This window comes from Taudactylus pleione, unplaced genomic scaffold (genome assembly GCF_031769625.1).
Source record: "Taudactylus pleione unplaced genomic scaffold, aTauple2 ptg000850l, whole genome shotgun sequence".
Classification (NCBI taxonomy): Eukaryota; Metazoa; Chordata; class Amphibia; order Anura; family Myobatrachidae; genus Taudactylus; species Taudactylus pleione.
Genome location: NW_028285252.1, coordinates 1403917 through 1423013, shown reverse-complemented (window position 1 = coordinate 1423013; position 19097 = coordinate 1403917). Strand labels below are relative to the sequence as shown.

General features: G+C 46.3%; 1 protein-coding gene across 2 annotated transcripts in view; it reads right to left on the bottom strand.

The window, feature by feature from the left end:
- Window positions 1–23: 23 nt before the first annotated feature.
- The window catches only part of NOTCH1 (notch receptor 1), a 58595-nt gene continuing 39521 nt past the window's right edge, over window positions 24–19097 (bottom strand). The window contains exons 16-34 of one of the 2 annotated variants that reach the window (XM_088458783.1): window positions 18712–18831; window positions 17759–17911; window positions 17363–17591; window positions 17020–17221; window positions 16713–16866; window positions 16366–16550; window positions 16127–16259; window positions 14879–15130; window positions 14682–14794; window positions 13905–14473; window positions 13285–13704; window positions 12498–12646; window positions 10991–11207; window positions 10535–10625; window positions 10168–10333; window positions 9597–9895; window positions 9171–9318; window positions 8992–9089; window positions 24–2908 (exon numbers count right to left, since the gene is read on the bottom strand). In XM_088458783.1, the coding sequence (XP_088314909.1) occupies window positions 2753–2908; window positions 8992–9089; window positions 9171–9318; window positions 9597–9895; window positions 10168–10333; window positions 10535–10625; window positions 10991–11207; window positions 12498–12646; window positions 13285–13704; window positions 13905–14473; window positions 14682–14794; window positions 14879–15130; window positions 16127–16259; window positions 16366–16550; window positions 16713–16866; window positions 17020–17221; window positions 17363–17591; window positions 17759–17911; window positions 18712–18831 (3854 nt within the window). In that variant the 3' untranslated portion in view covers window positions 24–2752. Of the gene's footprint in view, window positions 2909–6538; window positions 8842–8991; window positions 9090–9170; window positions 9319–9596; window positions 9896–10167; window positions 10334–10534; window positions 10626–10990; window positions 11208–12497; window positions 12647–13284; window positions 13705–13904; window positions 14474–14681; window positions 14795–14878; window positions 15131–16126; window positions 16260–16365; window positions 16551–16712; window positions 16867–17019; window positions 17222–17362; window positions 17592–17758; window positions 17912–18711; window positions 18832–19097 lie in introns of those variants that run through there. The other variant, XM_088458782.1, reaches the window with a different exon arrangement.

The following is a 19097-nucleotide window of genomic DNA, read 5'->3' as shown; positions in this document are numbered from 1 at the left end:
CCAACAAAGACCAATAATATAAATAACTTTGCAGTCAGTAACTTTATACCCGGATTTGAGAAAGTGTGCTAAAGTTTAGCATTGCTTAACATAGAGGTTCCCAAACTTTCTTGACTCACTGCACCCTAGAGTATCAGCATTTTTTACAGCACCCCTACCCTAGGCTTATAGTTCCTTATTCAGCAAGAAATGTAAAACAAAGTAAATTGTGCATCCGTGTCACCCAGTTCTGTGGTCAGAGCTCTGCTTCTGTGTCACCCAGTTCTGTGGTCAGGTCTGTGCTTCTGTTTGCCCACATGTGGTGTTATAGGCAATTCCAGTGCTGGGGGCAGCCTATCACATTGAACATAAATTTGTTTGGTCCCTGGACCAGCAACCCATGGCACCCCTGCAAGGGCCTTGCGGCACCCAGTTTGGGAACCAATGGTGTAACAGCTAATGACATAAAGAAACCCAGCTCTCCAATACATTTTCCTGCAGTTACCCCTCATAGACAAAGTGCTGCAGTTCTGTAGCTTTGAATTCTGTGTATTTCGAATACATTGAGGAAACTTGTGGCCCAACTGTGGCAGAACTACAAGTCCCAGCATTATGTGACGCTATATGACTTGAGGCACATCGTCATGTAGCGAAGTGGACAGTAAGCATCATTATACAGGCTGTGTGTTCTAATGCCAATACTCTGTTTATATGTAAGCACCATGTCATTGATCTCACACTTATTACACCTACGGCTGGTTTCCACCTGTCGTGTTACCCAAATTGAAATTCTATCCTCCAGCAACAGTCTCCTAAACTATCCTAATCCTGGTGCACTCAGCCTTAGGGATATATTTACGAAGCAGCGGCTACTTCTTGGTAGGTTCCAGGGCTGAATTTAGAGGTGGTAGGGTGGGGGACGGGGCGGTTGCCCCGGGGGCCACAATATCGTGTCGGTCTGGAATAATGTGGTGGACGAGTAGCCGGTGGTCTCTAGGACCCTGCCGTGGCTCTGTCAGGACCCCTGACCTCCAGCATGTGCTACTGCGCGTGCACATCTTTCTCTATTGGCGTCCTCTGTGCATGGACATGCCCCTAAGACTCTCGGTTACAGCCATACAAAGCCCCCACAGGTCTCCTAGTTACCCTGCACCACCACCGCTTGTATTGGGGAGCTATTACCCGGCACAGTACAACGTTAGATTAGCATAGTAAGAACCTGTCTAACCCTTGGTCTAAAGCCACCTGTACTCTACCTGGTTAATAGACCCAAAAGCTGCTTAAGTCGCCTCTTGTGTGGACTAACCACCACATACACATCCGCTATATACAATGCCAGCACGCAACTACTCCTAGGGGCACAGAATACTGCAACAGGCCCACTCTGCCATCTCTGCAAATAGGTACCCAAATCTACAGCACCATGCAAATCCAAACGCTAGTAATATAGGTTATGCTCATAGGTTATGGGCTAAATTGGAACACTCAGCTAATAGAACGTGGGCCGGGCACAGGTCTAAGCAGCGGGACAGAGGTGGGAGTGATGTTGCTGGTCAGAGTTATGCCACTGCGAGTTACACCCGGTGCCAGGAAAGTGCCACAGTTGCGTCACAGGAAGGGGATCATCACAAGGACACGACGGTCTGACTCACTTCCCCCAATAGGATGTCTGACACTCCGATGGGAAACGTTTAATGTGGAATAAATGCCCTTACTAATGAGTTATCCGCACAGCCCACTTCCAGGTCCTATAAGGTCCTATAATGACTCTGGAGGAACAGCAGGTGCCGCATTCTGGAAGCAAAAATGACTGGGAGCCTAGAGATGGACACACTCGGATTTCCCCCCTCTCCATCAACGCGTCTGTAAATATAGATCTTGCTACAAAAAGAATTATTCTTCTAAAGTGGAAGACACTTGTGAAAACAGGAACATGCTGGTCGCCCGGCTGAACGTCCAAAGCAGCTTAATATGTTGCCCTGATGCCTTGTTACTGTAACTGGTCCTTTCAGGGACTCGGCCCAGAGCCCCTTATTGGCTCCTGTGTGTCACATTCACAAGTCTCAGAGTTTTGGGTTGTTTAGGGACAGATTGGGCGCCACGACTAGGTGAACCAAGGCAGTCACTTGGGGAACCAAGGTTTAGGGGTGCCTATAACCATGAGTACAGGACAATGGCCTAATTCAGAGCTGTACGTAAATTTGATATTTACATACACCTCAGATGTGTGCGGACCTGCACCGACTAACATGCTGCTGATGTTTGGGGGTGGCTACGGGCATCGTTCCAGAAGCTTCACTGGTCATCCGGAGTAAACTGAGGGTTACGCAGATGTCCGATGTTGCATTTCCGAACTCTGCATTGAACCAGAGTAGCCGGCGACGGGCGTCTTTGATGCGTGGCACTTCCTGCGTCTTTTGCATGTTTTAGCACAGCTGCTGTATACACAAAATAAAACAGCAGCTCTGCTAAAGCGCCCATCTCTGAACCAGGCGCAACGGCACTCATTAAGCCTCTATATTCCCTGCAGCCGCCCATACTGGCATTTGCAGCTCAAACAGAGAAAGTCAGCGATCGGATTAGCGGGGCTTGCATCGGTGCTTCATCCGTAGACCTTCCTGACTTTCTACCGATGCTTTCCAGCTCATCCGCGTACCACAGTGCCGCTTGCAGAGAAACCAACTGAGCTTATTCATCACCACAGAGGCAGCGCCTCCGCTTCCTGCAATAACTTTGTGCGATACAGAGGAAAAGCAAAACATTTACAAAACAATTAGCGCCAAGAGATGTGCGCATCGATTGCAGTGTACAGAGAGATTGTGCTGATCTGTGTATTACGCTTTAGTGGCCCTGGCGACATCAGTTCTGCCATCAGTAGTATGTGATATTCAGGAAAATTACCATCTTTCTCCGAGGGGTTCCTGATATTCTAATACAAAAAGAAAAGGTACAGAGAATAGTGTGACACGGTATAATTAATGATGTTATTTCAAAATGTAAAAAGATGCCAAGCCTGAATAAATAAAATAATTTGCTTCTCTGTGTGTACGTTGTGTCCTCGCCAGTCTTATACAGGGATGGCACCCTCTACATCCAGACTCAGATCTATGGGCCCGATTCAGCACGGATCGTAAATGCAGCTACGTAAACGCACGCAATGCAGCTGCGACAATATGCTAATGCCTGCCACCGCTCAGCCAGCAAAGAAGCCCACTACTGCTATCTCACATCTGTAATACCTCACAGTCCTGTGAATACATCTGTAACATCAGCCATAGCACAGCCAGCATAGAGACACCCACTACTGCTATCTCACATCTGTAATACCTCAGTCCTGTGTATACATCTGTAACATCAGCCACAGCACAGCCAGCATAGAGACACCACTACTGCTATCTCACATCCGTAATACCTCACAGTCCTGTGCATACATCTGTAACATCAGCCACAGCACAGCCAGCATAGAGACACCCACTACTGCTATCTCACATCTGTAATACCTCACAGTCCTGTGTATACATCTGTAACATCAGCCACAGCTCAGCCAGCATAGAGACACCCACTACTGCTATCTCACATCTGTAATACCTCACAGTCCTGTGTATACATCTGTAACATCAGCCACAGCTCAGCCAGCATAGAGACCACACTGCTGCTATCTCACATCTGTAATACCTCACAGTCCTGTGTATAGATCTGTAACATCAGCCACAGCACAGCCAGCATAGAGACACCCACTACTGCTATCTCACATCTGTAATACCTCACAGTCCTGTGTATACATCTGTAACATCAGCCACAGCTCAGCCAGCATAGAGACACCCACTACTGCTATCTCACATCTATAATACCTCACAGTCCTGTGTATACATCTGTAACATCAGCCACAGCACAGCCAGCATAGAGACCACACTACTGCTATCTCACATCTGTAATACCTCACAGTCCTGTGTATACATCTGTAACATCAGCCACAGCTCAGCCAGCATAGAGACACCCACTACTGCTATCTCACATCTGTAATACCTCACAGTCCTATGTATACATCTGTAACATCAGCCACAGCACAGCCAGCATAAAGACGCCCACTACTGCTATCTCACATCTGTAATACCTCACAGTCCTGTGTATACATCTGTAACATCAGCCACAGCTCAGCCGGCATAAAGACGCCCACTACTGCTATCTCACATCTGTAATACCTCACAGTCCTGTGTATACATCTGTAACATCAGCCACAGCTCAGCCAGCATAAAGACGCCCACTACTGCTATCTCACATCTGTAATACCTCACAGTCCTGTGTATACATCTGTAACATCAGCCACAGCTCAGGCAGCATAGAGACACCCAATACTGCTATCTCACATCTGTAATACCTCACAGTCGTGTATACATCTGTAACATCAGCCACAGCTCAGCCAGCATAGAGACACCCACTACTGCTATCTCACATCTGTAATACCTCACAATCCTGTGTATACATCTGTAACATCAGCCACAGCACAGCCAGCATAGAGACATCCACTGCTGCTATCTCACATCTGTAATACCTCACAGTCCTGTGTATACATCTGTAACATCAGCCAAGGCACAGCCAGCATAGAGACCCAATACTGCTATCTCACATCTGTAATACCTCACAGTCCTGTGTATACATCTGTAACATCAGCCACAGCACAGCCAGCATAGACACCCACTACTGCTATCTCACATCGGTAATACCACATGCCTGTGTATACATCTGTAACATCAGCCACAGCTCAGCCAGCACAGAGACATCCACTACTGCTATCTCACATCTGTAATACCTCACAGTCCTGTGTATACATATGTAACATCAGCCACAGCACAGCCAGCATAGAGACGCCCACTACTGCTATCTCACATCTGTAATACCTCACAGTCCTGTGTATACATCTGTAACATCAGCCACAGCTCAGCCAGCATAGAGACGCCCACTACTGCTATCTCACATCTGTAATACCTCACAGTCCTGTGTATACATCTGTAACATCAGCCACAGCACAGCCAGCATAGAGACACCCACTACTGCTATCTCACATCTGTAATACCTCACAGTCCTGTGTATACATCTGTAACATCAGCCACAGCTCAGCCAGCAGAGACGCCCACTACTGCTATCTCACATCCGTAATACCACAGTCCAGCATATACATCGGTAACATCGAAGCACGTCGGCCCGTCACGCACAATTACAGGTCTGACCCGTCGTACAAATTGCAAGACTCGTCGCACGCAGTGAGTCCTCAAGCTGCGTAGGCAATCGCAGTGGCTAATTTATGCACGCCTATGCAACAGCGTTCCAACGGACAGGCACACCTGTGTTTCTGCAACCACTCCCCCGTCACCACCCCCAAACGCTCACGGTCTGTCACTCACTCTGCAATGGATTCCTGTCTGCGTGAGTAATCGCAGAGCGCTCGCCGTGCATACGCAGTATGGGACATATAGCCGATCGGCGTACGCGGTTGTAATTGTGAGCCGTGCTGAATCAGCCCCTGAGACAACACATCATGGTGCAGTATGGTTTAACACACAATCTTCTTTAGAAACAAAATGCACTCGGTAGGTACAATATTAAAGATAAAATAGAGCATTTGTTGGAGCAACGTCCAATGATCCAGGAAGACAGCCCTTTGTGCTAAATAGCAGTGGGAGGTAGGTTACCAGTGACACAGATATTCCAATTCTCACTGGTAACCTACCTCCACTTGACACATTGGGCTTTCCCAGAAATGTGTGCGTCTCTTCTACAAACTCCAAGCATAATTATAGCATGCGTGCCTATTGGTGAGCAATGACGGATCCTGTCACTGTGGTGCCCTTTCGTGTTTCCCCGACTCTTTACACCCTCTCCCCGGTACCATAATCTTTGTTCCCTCTCTCTTCTTTTTAAATAATAAATAAAATAAAAAATAAAAAAAATTGTATAAAATATTTTTCTCTTTACAGATGAAAATCCAAAACGGGAGCAATCAGCACTGCGTTCCCCCCCCAACTTTGTTGCACCTGTGGTGACAAAAATGTTTTGTGCTTAATAAACTCTAGATCTTGTTTTAAATTGTTTTATTATAACAAAAAGACATCGGTTTACAAAAGCAGTTTAAAAAAAACAAAACAAAAAAAACAACAGTTTTGCAAACTACAACTTTGTCGGTAGATACAATATTTGTCACTACAACCTATAGACTTGTGGGGGTCTTCTATACAATCGATATATGATCCTGGTCCTGCTGATCCTTATCAACATAAAGACATTGGAGGTGGAAATGAAGAGACTAAAGCGATCAACTCTTTTGCTAAGTTAGAATACAGTTTTACATTTTATTCAGAACCAGACGGAGCGGGGAGGATCCCTCTCACAATGCAAGTCCAACAGAGGATGTGTTGGCAAAAGTTCTTCAGAAAGGTGGAGGTTACAGGTCTGTCACCCGCTGTCCAGCCCAGACAAGTATCTAACCTGATACGCGATATAAATCAGGACATTCACGTAGATTTTTTAAACAAAACCTACAGTATTTATATATACATATATATGTACAAAGCTTAGAAAACATTATGCCACAGGCTTGTACCAAAGATCACTTCCTTGTGTGTGGTTGTCTTGTCGAGTCACCAATCCCATCATATGCAAATAAGAAAAAAATATATTGAAAAAGGTGACATCGTGCTAATATCACAACATATTTCAGTCCTTTCTGTCACACATTTTTCTGTACAATTTAAATAAAAAAAAAAAAAAAAAAAATTAAAATGTCTGTGGGCAGTAAACTAAAAATCTGTTCTTGATGCAAAGTTTACTGTCCATTGTGATTTGTATTATTATTTTTTTTACTGGCAGCACATTCCAGAAGCATCATAATCCAGCAAAATGTTTTTATGAGCAATGAGTGTTTTCACAAAAAAAAAAAAAAATACATTCTAGCTTAACAACCCACTATAATACTGGAAAATATGACAGCATAAATGGCACATTGGCCCAGAAAATACATGCTTATAAAAATTTTTTTTTTTTTTTTTACACTTTACAAAACATGTACAATGTGGTTGTTGTTTTTTTTTTTTGCTTGGGATATTGACTTGGTTTAAATCCAGGTTAAAAAAAAAAATACAGAATAAATACCCATTTTAATTTTAAGATAAAACAAAATCTATATTGTTAATCATTTAAAAAGTCAAGAATATCAGAAGATCCTAATAAAAATTTTGTTTAAAAAATAAAAAGAGCCAGGATTGTAATAAAAACAATGTATAAATAAAAAAGGGCAGTGTTTCAGGGTTTGCATCATAGGTAACAAGTAAATAAATATTAAAAAAGTCAAATTGTTCAGTTCTCGCACATATAAAATTGTATAAAAGAAATGTCCTTCAGTCCATTCCAGTGTCTCAAATCTGCCTCAGCAAAAGGGCTTGTTTATTTGAAAGCTTCGGGAATGTGGTTATGCTGAGATTGTATATTTGTAGGTGGACTGGATATACCTTCTGACCAATCAGATATGTTGGAATGAGGGGAGGAGCTTGACCACTGGTCAGGTGATTCAGGAGACGGTGTCAGGAAGGGATGATCTGGCACCTGCAACTGGTGGCTGGGAGTATTGTCCATGGGGGAAGAATAACTATGTTGGGATGGCGGTGTTAGGAACTGGGTAGTTGTCATAGACTGGGTGAGAGTGGTTGGCAGAGAACTTGTTAAGATCTGGGTGTCCTGGGGCATAATGGCATGGAGGCCATTGCTCGTCATCTGCTGCATGTCTGATTGAGTGAGATCACCTCCACAGAAGGGTGCACCAATATGGCCGCTGGAAGCAGAGGTTGCATTGTGTTGCTGCTGCTGTTGCTGTTGGATACTTTGTTGTTGCAGCTGAAGGTTTTGCTGTTGCATTTGCTGTATCTGCTGAGCTTGCAGACGGTGAGGTTGGGTGGCCATCCGTGCGTTGGGCATAGCCTGATAGGCCAACATCTGCGACAAAGCCGATGCTGGCAGACCGGTATGCAGTGATGTCATCAGGCCGTGCTGTAGGGCCTGGGTTTGTTGATGCCCGCCTTGTTGGATGTGGTTTCTCAAGGGGTTGTATTGGTTAGGGACCATCCTGTTCTGCAGTCTTGTCAACCAGTCACACTGGCCATTCATCGCGGTCGCTCCACCCACGGTGAACTGCATGGAGCCGCCGTTCAGTACAGCGCTGGGGCTAGATGCAGAAAGGTGCGCCAGACGAGGGGCCATGGACTCAAAAGCCATTCGGTTAGAGCCGCCAACCATTTCTTGCTTAGCCGTCATATTGAGGTGATTCATGCCAATGTGCGAATCCTGCATGTTGGTGAGGTGGTTGAGCGGCATCGATGGAGACTGTTGAAATGGAGAAGTCATCAAGGGAGGAGATGAAACATCCGACAAGTACCCATGGGGTGACTCCAAAGAGTCAACGGGAGATAGCACACCAGAGCTGCTGGAATCTAGAAGACCATTTTTGCCATCTTGGGACTTTTTCCTCCTCGCTTTCAGGTCTTTTGAATCTTTGCAACCAGGAGCCTTAGTGCTTGGTTTTCGAGCCTTCTTCCCTTGTACTGTTGGCTTCATGTTCCCAATGTATCCGTTGGGGGAGCAGATGGGAGGCGATAAGGTTGGAGCTCCCAATGGACCATTGTGCAGCTGTGGACTCCTCACAAGGTTGTAGTCATCCAGTAGCCGGACAATGTCATGATGCATGCGTTCTTGGGCGATGTCGCGGGGGAGCCTGTCCATGTGGTCTGTGATGTCTCTGTTTGCGAAGTGATCCAGAAGCACTTTGGCTGTCTCGTAGCTCCCTTCCCTTGCTGCCAGAAACAGTGGTGTCTCTTCCTACAAATACAGACAGATCAGCCAAGTTGCAAAAAGAAACGCGCCGAATTACGCTATTGCCCAGCTGGTTACACAAAGAGACGCACAACAGAGTGATAATGGGGATCATTTATTATAGGTGGACAGAAATGACATTTTAGATGTTCTTACCTTGTTGTTTTGCATGTCCTTATTGGCGCCATTTTTCAAGAGAACGGAGGCAGCATCCACATTATTGACAGCTGCTGCCCAATGCAAGGCGGATTTTCCTAAGGCAAAGAGGTAAACGTTCAGAAGAAATGCTACGGCACAGCATACAGGGAAATAACCAGCGGCTGGTGTATAGTTACCTAGTTCATCCACTGCGTTCACGTCGGCGTGGGAGCTGATGAGCTCTTCCACCATGCCCTCTACGGCCAAGCGAGCTGCAAGGATCAGTGGGGTTGTGCCATCGTACATGCGAGCATCCAGGTCCGTCGCTCGGTTCCGAATGAGAATCTGTTCCAGGAGACAGGAAACTTTAACAAGAGCCCAATGATACACAGAACATCAGTCCTAATAGCTCTTCCTTTTAGGGGAGGTCTTAACATTTGGGGGGATTTATAAATCCATCACTTGATTGTTCTAAGGATGCTGCCCAGCCAATCATGTTATCAATTTGCATCACAACCTGGAGACTTCCTATACAAAGCGGCCGGCAACAAAAATATATAGGAAGAATTTAAAATGCATAAATCCAAAGTGCCGCTCCGATCGTACGACCACAGCGAACGTACCTGGAAAACGCCTTGAGCGTCGGCTGCTACAGCTGCGTGAAGGGGAGTCCGGCCCATGTTATCCTGGACATTGGCGTCTGCGCTGGACTCCAGCAGTCGTTTGGCAGCATCGGCGCGTGCGTACCGTGCAGCCAGGTGAAGGGCTGTCTCTCCGGTTCGGTCTGTTTGGTTGTGGAGATTGGCGCCTTGACCAATGAAGTCAGAGATCATGTTGGCGGAGGCATCCTCTTCTTCCTCGCTGTTTCCCGTCTCCAATCCTCCACCGCTACATGCCGCGATCATAAGTGGGGTGAAGCCGTCTGCAAAGGGGGCAACAAACACACAGGTGTTGCCTGAAAGTCTGCACTAGTATACAGGCAATCTCATGCGCTAGGCTGCTGGAGATCACGACATTCAACAATTGGTTGCAATTAAATCGATGCTTTAAACTCAAAGAGAAAGTGCAACTCCTGGCGGCCATATGTTACCTTGGACCAGGTGAGGTCTATACTATGGACAGTTGCACCTTTAGCTTTTGTAGAAGTCACATCAGATATACAGGTGTTAAAAAGGTCTAGAAATTAATTCATACCAGGGCCGCGCACGTTAACGTCCATGCAGTCAGCATCTATCTCCCCCTGTGGGGGTGTTGGCGCCATAGATGGGGCCCGGAGGTCAGCTGCATCCAGATGTTGTTGGGTCCATTGCCTGTGGTCTGTCTGATCGCCGATGTCAGGGAGCATCACTTGGTCTTCAAACTAGGAGCAAAAGAGGATGTTCAGCGACAAACCAAAGGGGCATTGTCAGGGCTGATCGCAATTTACCACAGTTCTAAGACTGCAACGCTGGCCTACATCAGAACATGTGCGACTACGCAAAGAATAACATACCTGGGGATAAACACTACACCTTCCTAACACCAAATACACGTATGTACAGGCAATTCCCAGACAACTTACCCTGAATCTCTTGTTGTCCAAAGCTTCCTCATCTCCCCACTCATTCTGGTTATCGTCCATCAAAGAACCATCGGCGCCATTTTTCAGCGGCCTTTAATGGTAACAGAAGGAGAACAAACATTAAAAAACAGGATTTTTGAATTTACCAGTAAAGACATTTCTCCAATTCCATGGGGGACACTGGAACGTTAAGGTGGTCCTCTAGTGTTCCTGTGGCCCCCATTGGACGAAGGAGAAATACATAGAGAGGAAAATATTGTGCGGTTGAAAACGGTAATTAAATGGTATAAAACAACAGCAAAATAAAAAATAAACAAAAAAAAATACATTAAAATATAAACTGCATTAGTTAACAGTCAACGATAATAATTATCCCCTTAATGAATTTAAAAGAAATAACCCAAACATAACGTACATTAGCCTACAATCCGCAATCCTTTAGATGAGAGTACTTACTTTAAACCCACAGAATCCTCCCCAAGGGGCTCCCGGCGTTTCTTTTTGTTGGACTCTTTGGCGATGTAACCCTCCGGGAACCAGAGATGACCGTGCTCCCTGCGCCTCTTCTTATTCACGATCACCCCCACAACTATGAAGATTACCAGCAGAGCGAACGCCCCCACGCCCAAACCAGGATAGAGCGGAGATTTGGTCGGCGGAGAGACCGTCTCACCTGAGGACAAGCAGGAAAAGCTCAGTGAGACAGACATTAAAGCTGCATTTCAAACCAGCAACACCACGAAAATGATGTGAAATTTGATAATAAAAAGAGGCGACTGGCTCGTAATCTTCAGGAGAGAGAGAGAAAAATCTAAAAATAAGGTTATTTTCCGCTTCTCATCAGAATTGCAAATTACCCTAAAAATTCTCTCCTGCCTCGGACGGCGGTATCAGGAGACCGGTTTTACTTTACTCCTTTAAGGAAACGGATTAATCAACCTCACATCACTACATTCGCATTGAGCTGTTAAGACTGCGGATTTACTTGGGATTTTGGAGATACCATTTATGCTATTGATCAGTTTCTCGCTCTCTCCCTCTTTCCCTTCTTAAAGAATTAATGATCACGATATAAATCCAGTAAAAGCAGAGGGTGAGGGGGGGACGCACATTACAAAGACTTCATTCACTAGATTGGGCGGAATTAAAGCATTTGATATGGGTTTCTCTATAGGTTAGTTTTATTTTTCTAGAGCGAACAAGGTCAAAGTCCCGACCGAGGTTGAGAAGGTAAGGGAACGGGAAATGCACAAAAGGGAGCACTTCAGTGTGACATCATAATCACAATATGGGGTCACCTCGGATTCCGTGCCAGGTTGCACACATTGGGAGAGAGAGAACTACCCCAGTGGGCTGCATATCTGGTGTGACGTCACTTTGCGCCTGGCTAGAAAAGCAGACGTTCGCATATGCATGCGAACGACTGTCAAAAGAACCGCCGAACCCTTTGTCACTGGCCGGATGCAAATACGCAGCCGGCGCCGATCGGTGCGTTCTACATTGCTCAGGTGTATAATAGGCTTCTGTGCGCGTATTGTAAAAGAAATGTTTTTCTTTTTCCCCTCATAGGCGAGAAAGCGAGTTGCTGTATTTGAACTTTTATTTGTGCCCAGTAGCGAATGCGCCATCAAAACAATGGTCTATAAATCTGGGCGTAAAGTGTATCTGACGTGGTTGCCTGGCCTGTAACGCCTAACGCCACTGGTGCGTCCCCAAACCCATAGATATCTGTACAAGAGTAATAAGTTCCATCTAACGGAGCTGGGACTGAATTTTTTGAGGAGATTGAGACAATTTTTTTTTTTGGCAAAAGGATTCTCTGCTTCTTAGGCCCATATTTTGATTTACTGGGATGTTTGCGGGTGACTTGCGCCGTTTAGGGTCATGGATCACCCCCTCATTGTGTTTATTATCCTTCATCATTTGCCATCTACTAATTTTTGGGAACACTTGTACCACTTACTTTTCACAGCTTCAATCTTGTACGGAATGTCCAGGTTCCCAAGAGAGGCCAGAGCCCCGAGGAACGCGGCCACGTCCATGGCGCTGTTGAAACACTGCGAGGAGGCCTGGAAGCATTGCCGATTATCGATCTCCAAGTAGACAATGGACCTGTAAATAAACAAAAAGTAATGCAAGACCATTTGTAAGCGAAGATGCTCAAATATACAATATAACATGTTTTGTCGTGTAGAACGTTGCGCTGTAGAAACGCCGGTTTGAGAAGACGGATGAAGCTGCGAGCAGTTGACTAATGTCCAGCAGTTAAGTCCTTGAGATTTGGAGAGGGCAAGATTAACAATGGGGGTGGGTGGGACTACAGCCCCAGGCCTCCACAAAACTATAGGCCCATCATCATGACCACACAGTGGGGTCATAAATCCTAAGTATTAAAATTATATTTATATTGATCCAATTTTTCTATTATTATGTATTTAAGAGTCATTGGAGATGATAGTGTATGGGATGTACACACCCACATGACACTGGCCACACCCACATAGCACTGGCCACACCCACACCACACTTGCCACACCCACACAACACTGGCCACACCCACACAGCATTGCTGACAGATCCTCCACTTTACACAACTAATATATACATATACACACACACATGCCCATGTGGCTCCTAATCCGGCCCTGAATTTGGACGTTTGGTCACCAACTACAACTCGACCAGCGATTTAAGAATGACGTCCGGACCGCTCTACGGTAAGATATAACTGAGGGAAGTATTTCACTGACCCTTTAATCTGCAGCTGGTCCAGCTCCCTCCGGTATCGTGCTGGGATCAGCGTATCCTTCACTCTGCTGAAGATGGCACCGGGAGCCTCGGACCACTCCTGCGTGGACCTTTTAATGTGATGTTTCTTCAGCTCCTCCTTGTTGCCGTAGTACGGGAAGATCATGTACTCTCCGTTCTCGTTCTTCTTGAAGACCACGTTGGTGTGGAGGATCCGACTCAACTCGCGGAGGAAATTGAAGGAATTGTTCTTCAGCCTCTCCGGAGGCATAAGGACCACCACCACCAAGGTGCCCTCAGCCAGTTTCTCCGGCATGTTGTTGGCGCAGTCCAGGCCGTCCCACTCGCACTCTGCGTTGTTACAGCCCTGGTCACAGTGACCGTCCTGGAAGTGGTCCTTGCAGTATTGGTCATAAAGAGGACTAGGGAGAGATGGAGAGCAGGGAGGATGGGTTAAGTGCGTTCAATAAGAAGACACTAGTAAGATGCCCTTGTCTACTGCCTAATATGTTCTACTTTCAGACCCATTAATACCAGCACAATACAAGAGTCTTCTATTTTATGACATAAATTGGTTCTACAAAATCACATTTTTGCTACATTTTATTGTGGTGTAACTTACTTGCACTGAACTTCCACTTTCTGGCAATCAAAGCCATCATAGAGACATCCCGCCATGTTACACTGGGAGTCACACTTGGTGTCATTGAAGTACTTCCAGCACTGCAGAGCCGGGGGGCAGTTCTTCCAGGGGTCGTTGAAGTTGAGTGAGCAGTCACCCCCGTCCCAGCTGCAGGCGTGACTGTTGCACTTGGCGTTGCAGATCTGGTTCCCAGCCTGAGCAGCGCATGAGTCAATCCCGCAGTCTTCCTTGACTTTGGGTGGGTCGATGCTCTGCCCTGGGCCCCCTTGAAAATTGAAGTCCAGCATGTGGCAGAAGAGCCCGTTGAAGTTCCTGGGGCAGATGCACTGGTAGAAAGGCTCCTCGGGTATGTACTTGCATGTCCCGCCGTTATAACATGGGTTTGAATTGCACGGGCTGCTGAGCGGATATTGGCAGACGAGACCGGTGTATCCATCCGTACACACGCATTTACTGGTCTTCTGCGAAGTTATACAGGTTCCGCCGTTCTGACAGCGAAGGTTTCCGCACATTCGAGTGTCATATTCACAAGTGGCACCATCGAATCCCTGCAATAACAGATAATAGTAAATGAACTGGAACCATCACTCAATATTAATCACCAGCACAGCGGACATATAGAATCACGCTGGACAGAGAGACGTTATTTTATGGAGGTTATTACAATCTGATCAAGAAGAAGAAAGAGGATGTTCATTTAGAACTAATGAACAGTAACATTTCAGCATCTTTACCCTTTGAAACGTCTCCACTTACCGGGGGACACTTGCAGATGAAGCCGCGCTCTGTGTTCGTGGCAATGGCACACGTTCCGCCATTTCTGCACGGCTTTCCTTTACAGCCATCAAGCAGCGACTCGCAGCGCCTCCCTGGGAAGAATTCACATGTCGTTAGCTCACCAGGAATCCACTTAAAAGCAATAAAGGGGACCCTATCCCTAGAATTGTTCTTACCCGTGAACCCTTGTCGGCATTCACACTGGTAATCGTTCACGAGCTGGATGCAGTTCTGGGTTCCGCGGGCATCGCAAGGGTTTGATAGGCACTCGTTCACATCCCCCTCGCAGCGCTCTCCCACAAAGCCTGGCAGGCAGGTACAGTGGTAGCCTCCCACCCGGTCTACGCATTTGCCGCCGTTAAAACATTTAGGCTTCTGGCCCTCGTACAATGGATAGCAGTCATCTATATTAATTTCGCAGTGAACACCTGGATAGGACACAAACATTTTTTAAGAGTTAATCACACCTGGGTATGTTTCTCCTTCACAAATACACGCTGTCCAATGAATCAATTACATTTTCAAGCCAAATATGGCCACAAGCGGAACAATCTTGTTTGGGCTGGTGTCACACAAGCAGCTTTTTGAGCTGTTTATTTTCATTTTAAGAATGCTGCCCTACAGTAATGGATTTGGTCTACATGGTCTTATACAAGCAGATTTCCTTTGTTGAAAGATTTCTTTATATATTGGTTTTAAATATCCGTGCAGTATTTAATGCCAGCAGGAAAACAGCTGAAACAAACACGGGTTTTTCACAGAAGTCTTCTATGTTATGCGTGAGTCAAACAAGCTATTTAACTGCTCATTACGATCAGATTACACGAGAGTATAGTATTTTTCCTGCTGGAAAGTAAAATGCTCTGAAATATTGAGGACCTTATTTTTCCTCTGGCCGTTTACTTGCTGCAGCCCTTTAAGTATAATGCAAATGGGCAGCGCAGATGGTGTAGTGGTTAGCATTACTGCCTCACAGCACTGAGGGCTTGGGTTGGATTCCCACCATGGCTCTGTGTGGAGTTTGTATATTCTCCCTGTGCTTGCATGGGTTTCCTCTGGGCACTACGGTTTTCTCCCACGCTCCAAAAATATACCCGTGGATTGATTAGTTCCCAACATAAAAGTTATCCCACCCTAATGTGTGTGCACATGTGATAGAGAATATAGAGAGTGTAAGCGCCACTAGGGCAGGGAGTGATATACTCTCTGTAAGGCACTACGGTATATGTGTGCGCTATATCAATAACTGGTAATAAATAATATTGATATATTGATAATCCACATACAGTATATGATTAGTGAACATATGGCTACATATGCAAACACACTACAAAATAAATAAATTAGGCTAGGAATACAGAACTTAATCAAAATTAATAGGCGCAAATCAGGTCCCAGGTCCCACCTATTATACCATAACTTACCCTGGGTCCCCCTGGGACAGGAACATTTGTAAGTATTGAGCATGTCGATACAGGTTCCTCCATTTTGGCAGGGGTGTGAGTGACACTCGTTAATTTTTTCTGAGCAGTTAACTCCATGAAAGCCGGCAACACACTGCAGGAGACAGAGGTGATCAAATTGTGGCCCCGATCATAGGACGCCCCGCTTTTACGGTTTACATGAAACCCAATGCGTTTCACCCAGGCCACAGTGTAATTACCTCACAAGAGTAGCCTCCCAGGTAGTCCGTACAGGTGGCTCCGTTCTGGCATGGATTGGGGGAGCACTCGTCCACTTGCTCTTCGCAGTAGCTGCCGGTGTAGCCGGGCTGGCAATGGCAGTAGTGAGTGTTCCCGGTGTCCCTGCACGAGCCAGAGTTTCGGCACAGACTGTTCACATCGACACCTGATAACAAAAGCATGTACCGGAACCAGATGAGACTTTACCGTACAGCTGGCCTCTTTTTTTGCATATGTTTTTATACGAGATCGCGAACGTGGTGCTTATTCACTATACAGAGTTACAGAGTAGTAGCAATAGAGTTTTTCAGTAGGACACCGCACTCACCTTGATGAATGGCTGCCACCTCGCACGAAACGTTCGGCACATCGCAGTACAGACCGGTCCAGCCACTGTTGCACTCGCAGCGATACAGGTTGTTCATCTGCCAGCATTTTCCTCCATTTTTACACGGGGAAGAGTCGCACCAGCGCACCAAGTTCTGTATAACACAATCTCATAAAACACAATTCCCGAGATTTAAAGCCCAAATCAAACATACGGTTTAGGTCTAAACCCTATGAGATAGAAAATACTTGCAGTTTTCAAACCCTTTTGGCAATAGAGATATCAGTCACCTACGTCAAATGCCTACCTGGCAATTAAGTCCGGTGTACCCCTGTGGGCAGGTGCACTTGTAGGTTCCGTAGCTGTCCTGGCAGGTTCCACCATTCAGGCAGGGTTTGGAGTCACACTCGTTGATGTCATGTTGGCAGTAGCTTCCAGTGAAGCCCGGCAAGCACAGGCAGGTGAATGTATTGATGCCATCTATGCAGGTGCCACCATTGAAACATGAGCTAGAAAAGGACAGAACAATATTAATATAATTAATATTCAGGTGTATAAAATCAACAATGATTGTCGGTGGTCCTAGACGACTGATGACGAGGGCTGCACTAGAATAAACGAGCAGGGTATGAGCCGTAGGCGGTCCTTACCTTTCTGTGCAGTCGGGAGTATTAATCTCACAGTGAATGCCACTAAATCCAGAAGGGCAGGTGCAGGTGTAGCTGTTTACACAATCTGTGCAGTTGGCATCATTCCTGCACGGGTTGCTGGCACACTCGTTAATATCCTCTTCACATTTTGGCCCACGGAAGCCAGGCAAACAGTTGCAGAAGAAAGCGTTGATGCCATCTGAGCAGGATCCTCCATTGTGGCAAGGATCTAGTAAAATAAAAATCATTTAATATACCTCGGTTGCAGCTTAGACATCGAACGTCCTGATTAAGGAGTAACCTCATTCTGTATCCGCTGGTTGGCAAACATAACAGAGCACAACAGAAATCATGAAAATTAAAGCCAGCGGTCTTAGACTTGTGCGGGACACTCACTCGGTTGGCAGTCGTTGATATCCGTCTCACAGTTCCTGCCGGTGTAACCAGGCTTACAAGTGCACCGGTAGTTCCCGTTCAGGTTCTGGCACACCGCCCCATTTCGGCATGGACTTTTGACGCATTCATTGATATCGATCTCACATGTTTGTCCTTGGAGAAAAGAAGAGAACCTACAGTAAGTTTACAAAGGCGGCACCAGACCTTGGTCCTGATTCAGACCCACTCGCGAGCGGCTGTCCGCTCGCAAGTGGGTCGATGTTCTGCACTGAGCATGCGCACGACGGAGGGAGCTCCGTCGTGCGCATGCGCCAGACGCGACGAGCGTAGGAAAGTCCTTCACTCGTTGTGTCTGATCAAAGGGGGCGTGCTGTCGATGTTGATTGACAGCACGCCCCCTTTGGTGGGCGTGCCGGGAGCGTGCCTCCCTGACGGGGGCGTTCCCACGGGAACGCCTCCCGTCAGAAGCCGGCCCACTGACATCACTAGTGATGTCAGTGGGAGTGATTTTGGCTCTGATAGAGCCAAAATCACTCCGGAGCTTGCGGTTGAAAACCTCAACCGCAGGCTCCGGCTCGCAGTTTCGATGGTCGCGATGGTCACGACCATCGCGGCCATCAAAATGCACGCTCGTATAGGCTGTGGGTGGTGACCCACAGCTATACGAGCGTCCAGGAGGACGCTCCATTTTTATGGAGGGCGGCCCTCATTCAGAGCGTGCGCTCTGCTCAGAGCGTACGGCTCTGAATGAGGGCCCTTGTTCCACTTCACCGGTTAAGAAGGATCTACAGTATAGATAAATCTCGAACGCATTCAGTTGGAAGATCGCATGTTGGAAAGACCATGTTAAGAGTATCTATGTTAAGAACCGTCAACAGAGACCATGTTACACGGAACATTATTTTGCAAAGAATAGACAAGGTAGTCAGTATTTAGTGGATTTCCCAACATACCTTGCCAACCCATAGGGCATACGCAGGAAAAGCTTTCGTAGTCATTGGACTCCTGACATCTGCCTTCATTTTTACACGGGCTGTTCCCGCAGGGCGCTAGAACATCCTCACATGTGGCCCCTAAATGGAAAGCAGACCAAAGCCTCACCATTAACACTTCTGTTCCTTTATGTGACAAATGATAAATGTACACAGAAAACTGCACCGGGGCACCTGAGTAGTAACCACCATGCACCCACAGGCATTTTATTTACTTTTAAAATAGATTTTGGTGGGGTGGGTTATTATGAGACTAGAAAAAGTTTTCACACAAACATATATACATACTGTACACATATATACATACACACACGAGGACCCTCTTTTTTTTTTTTTTTCTGGGGGAA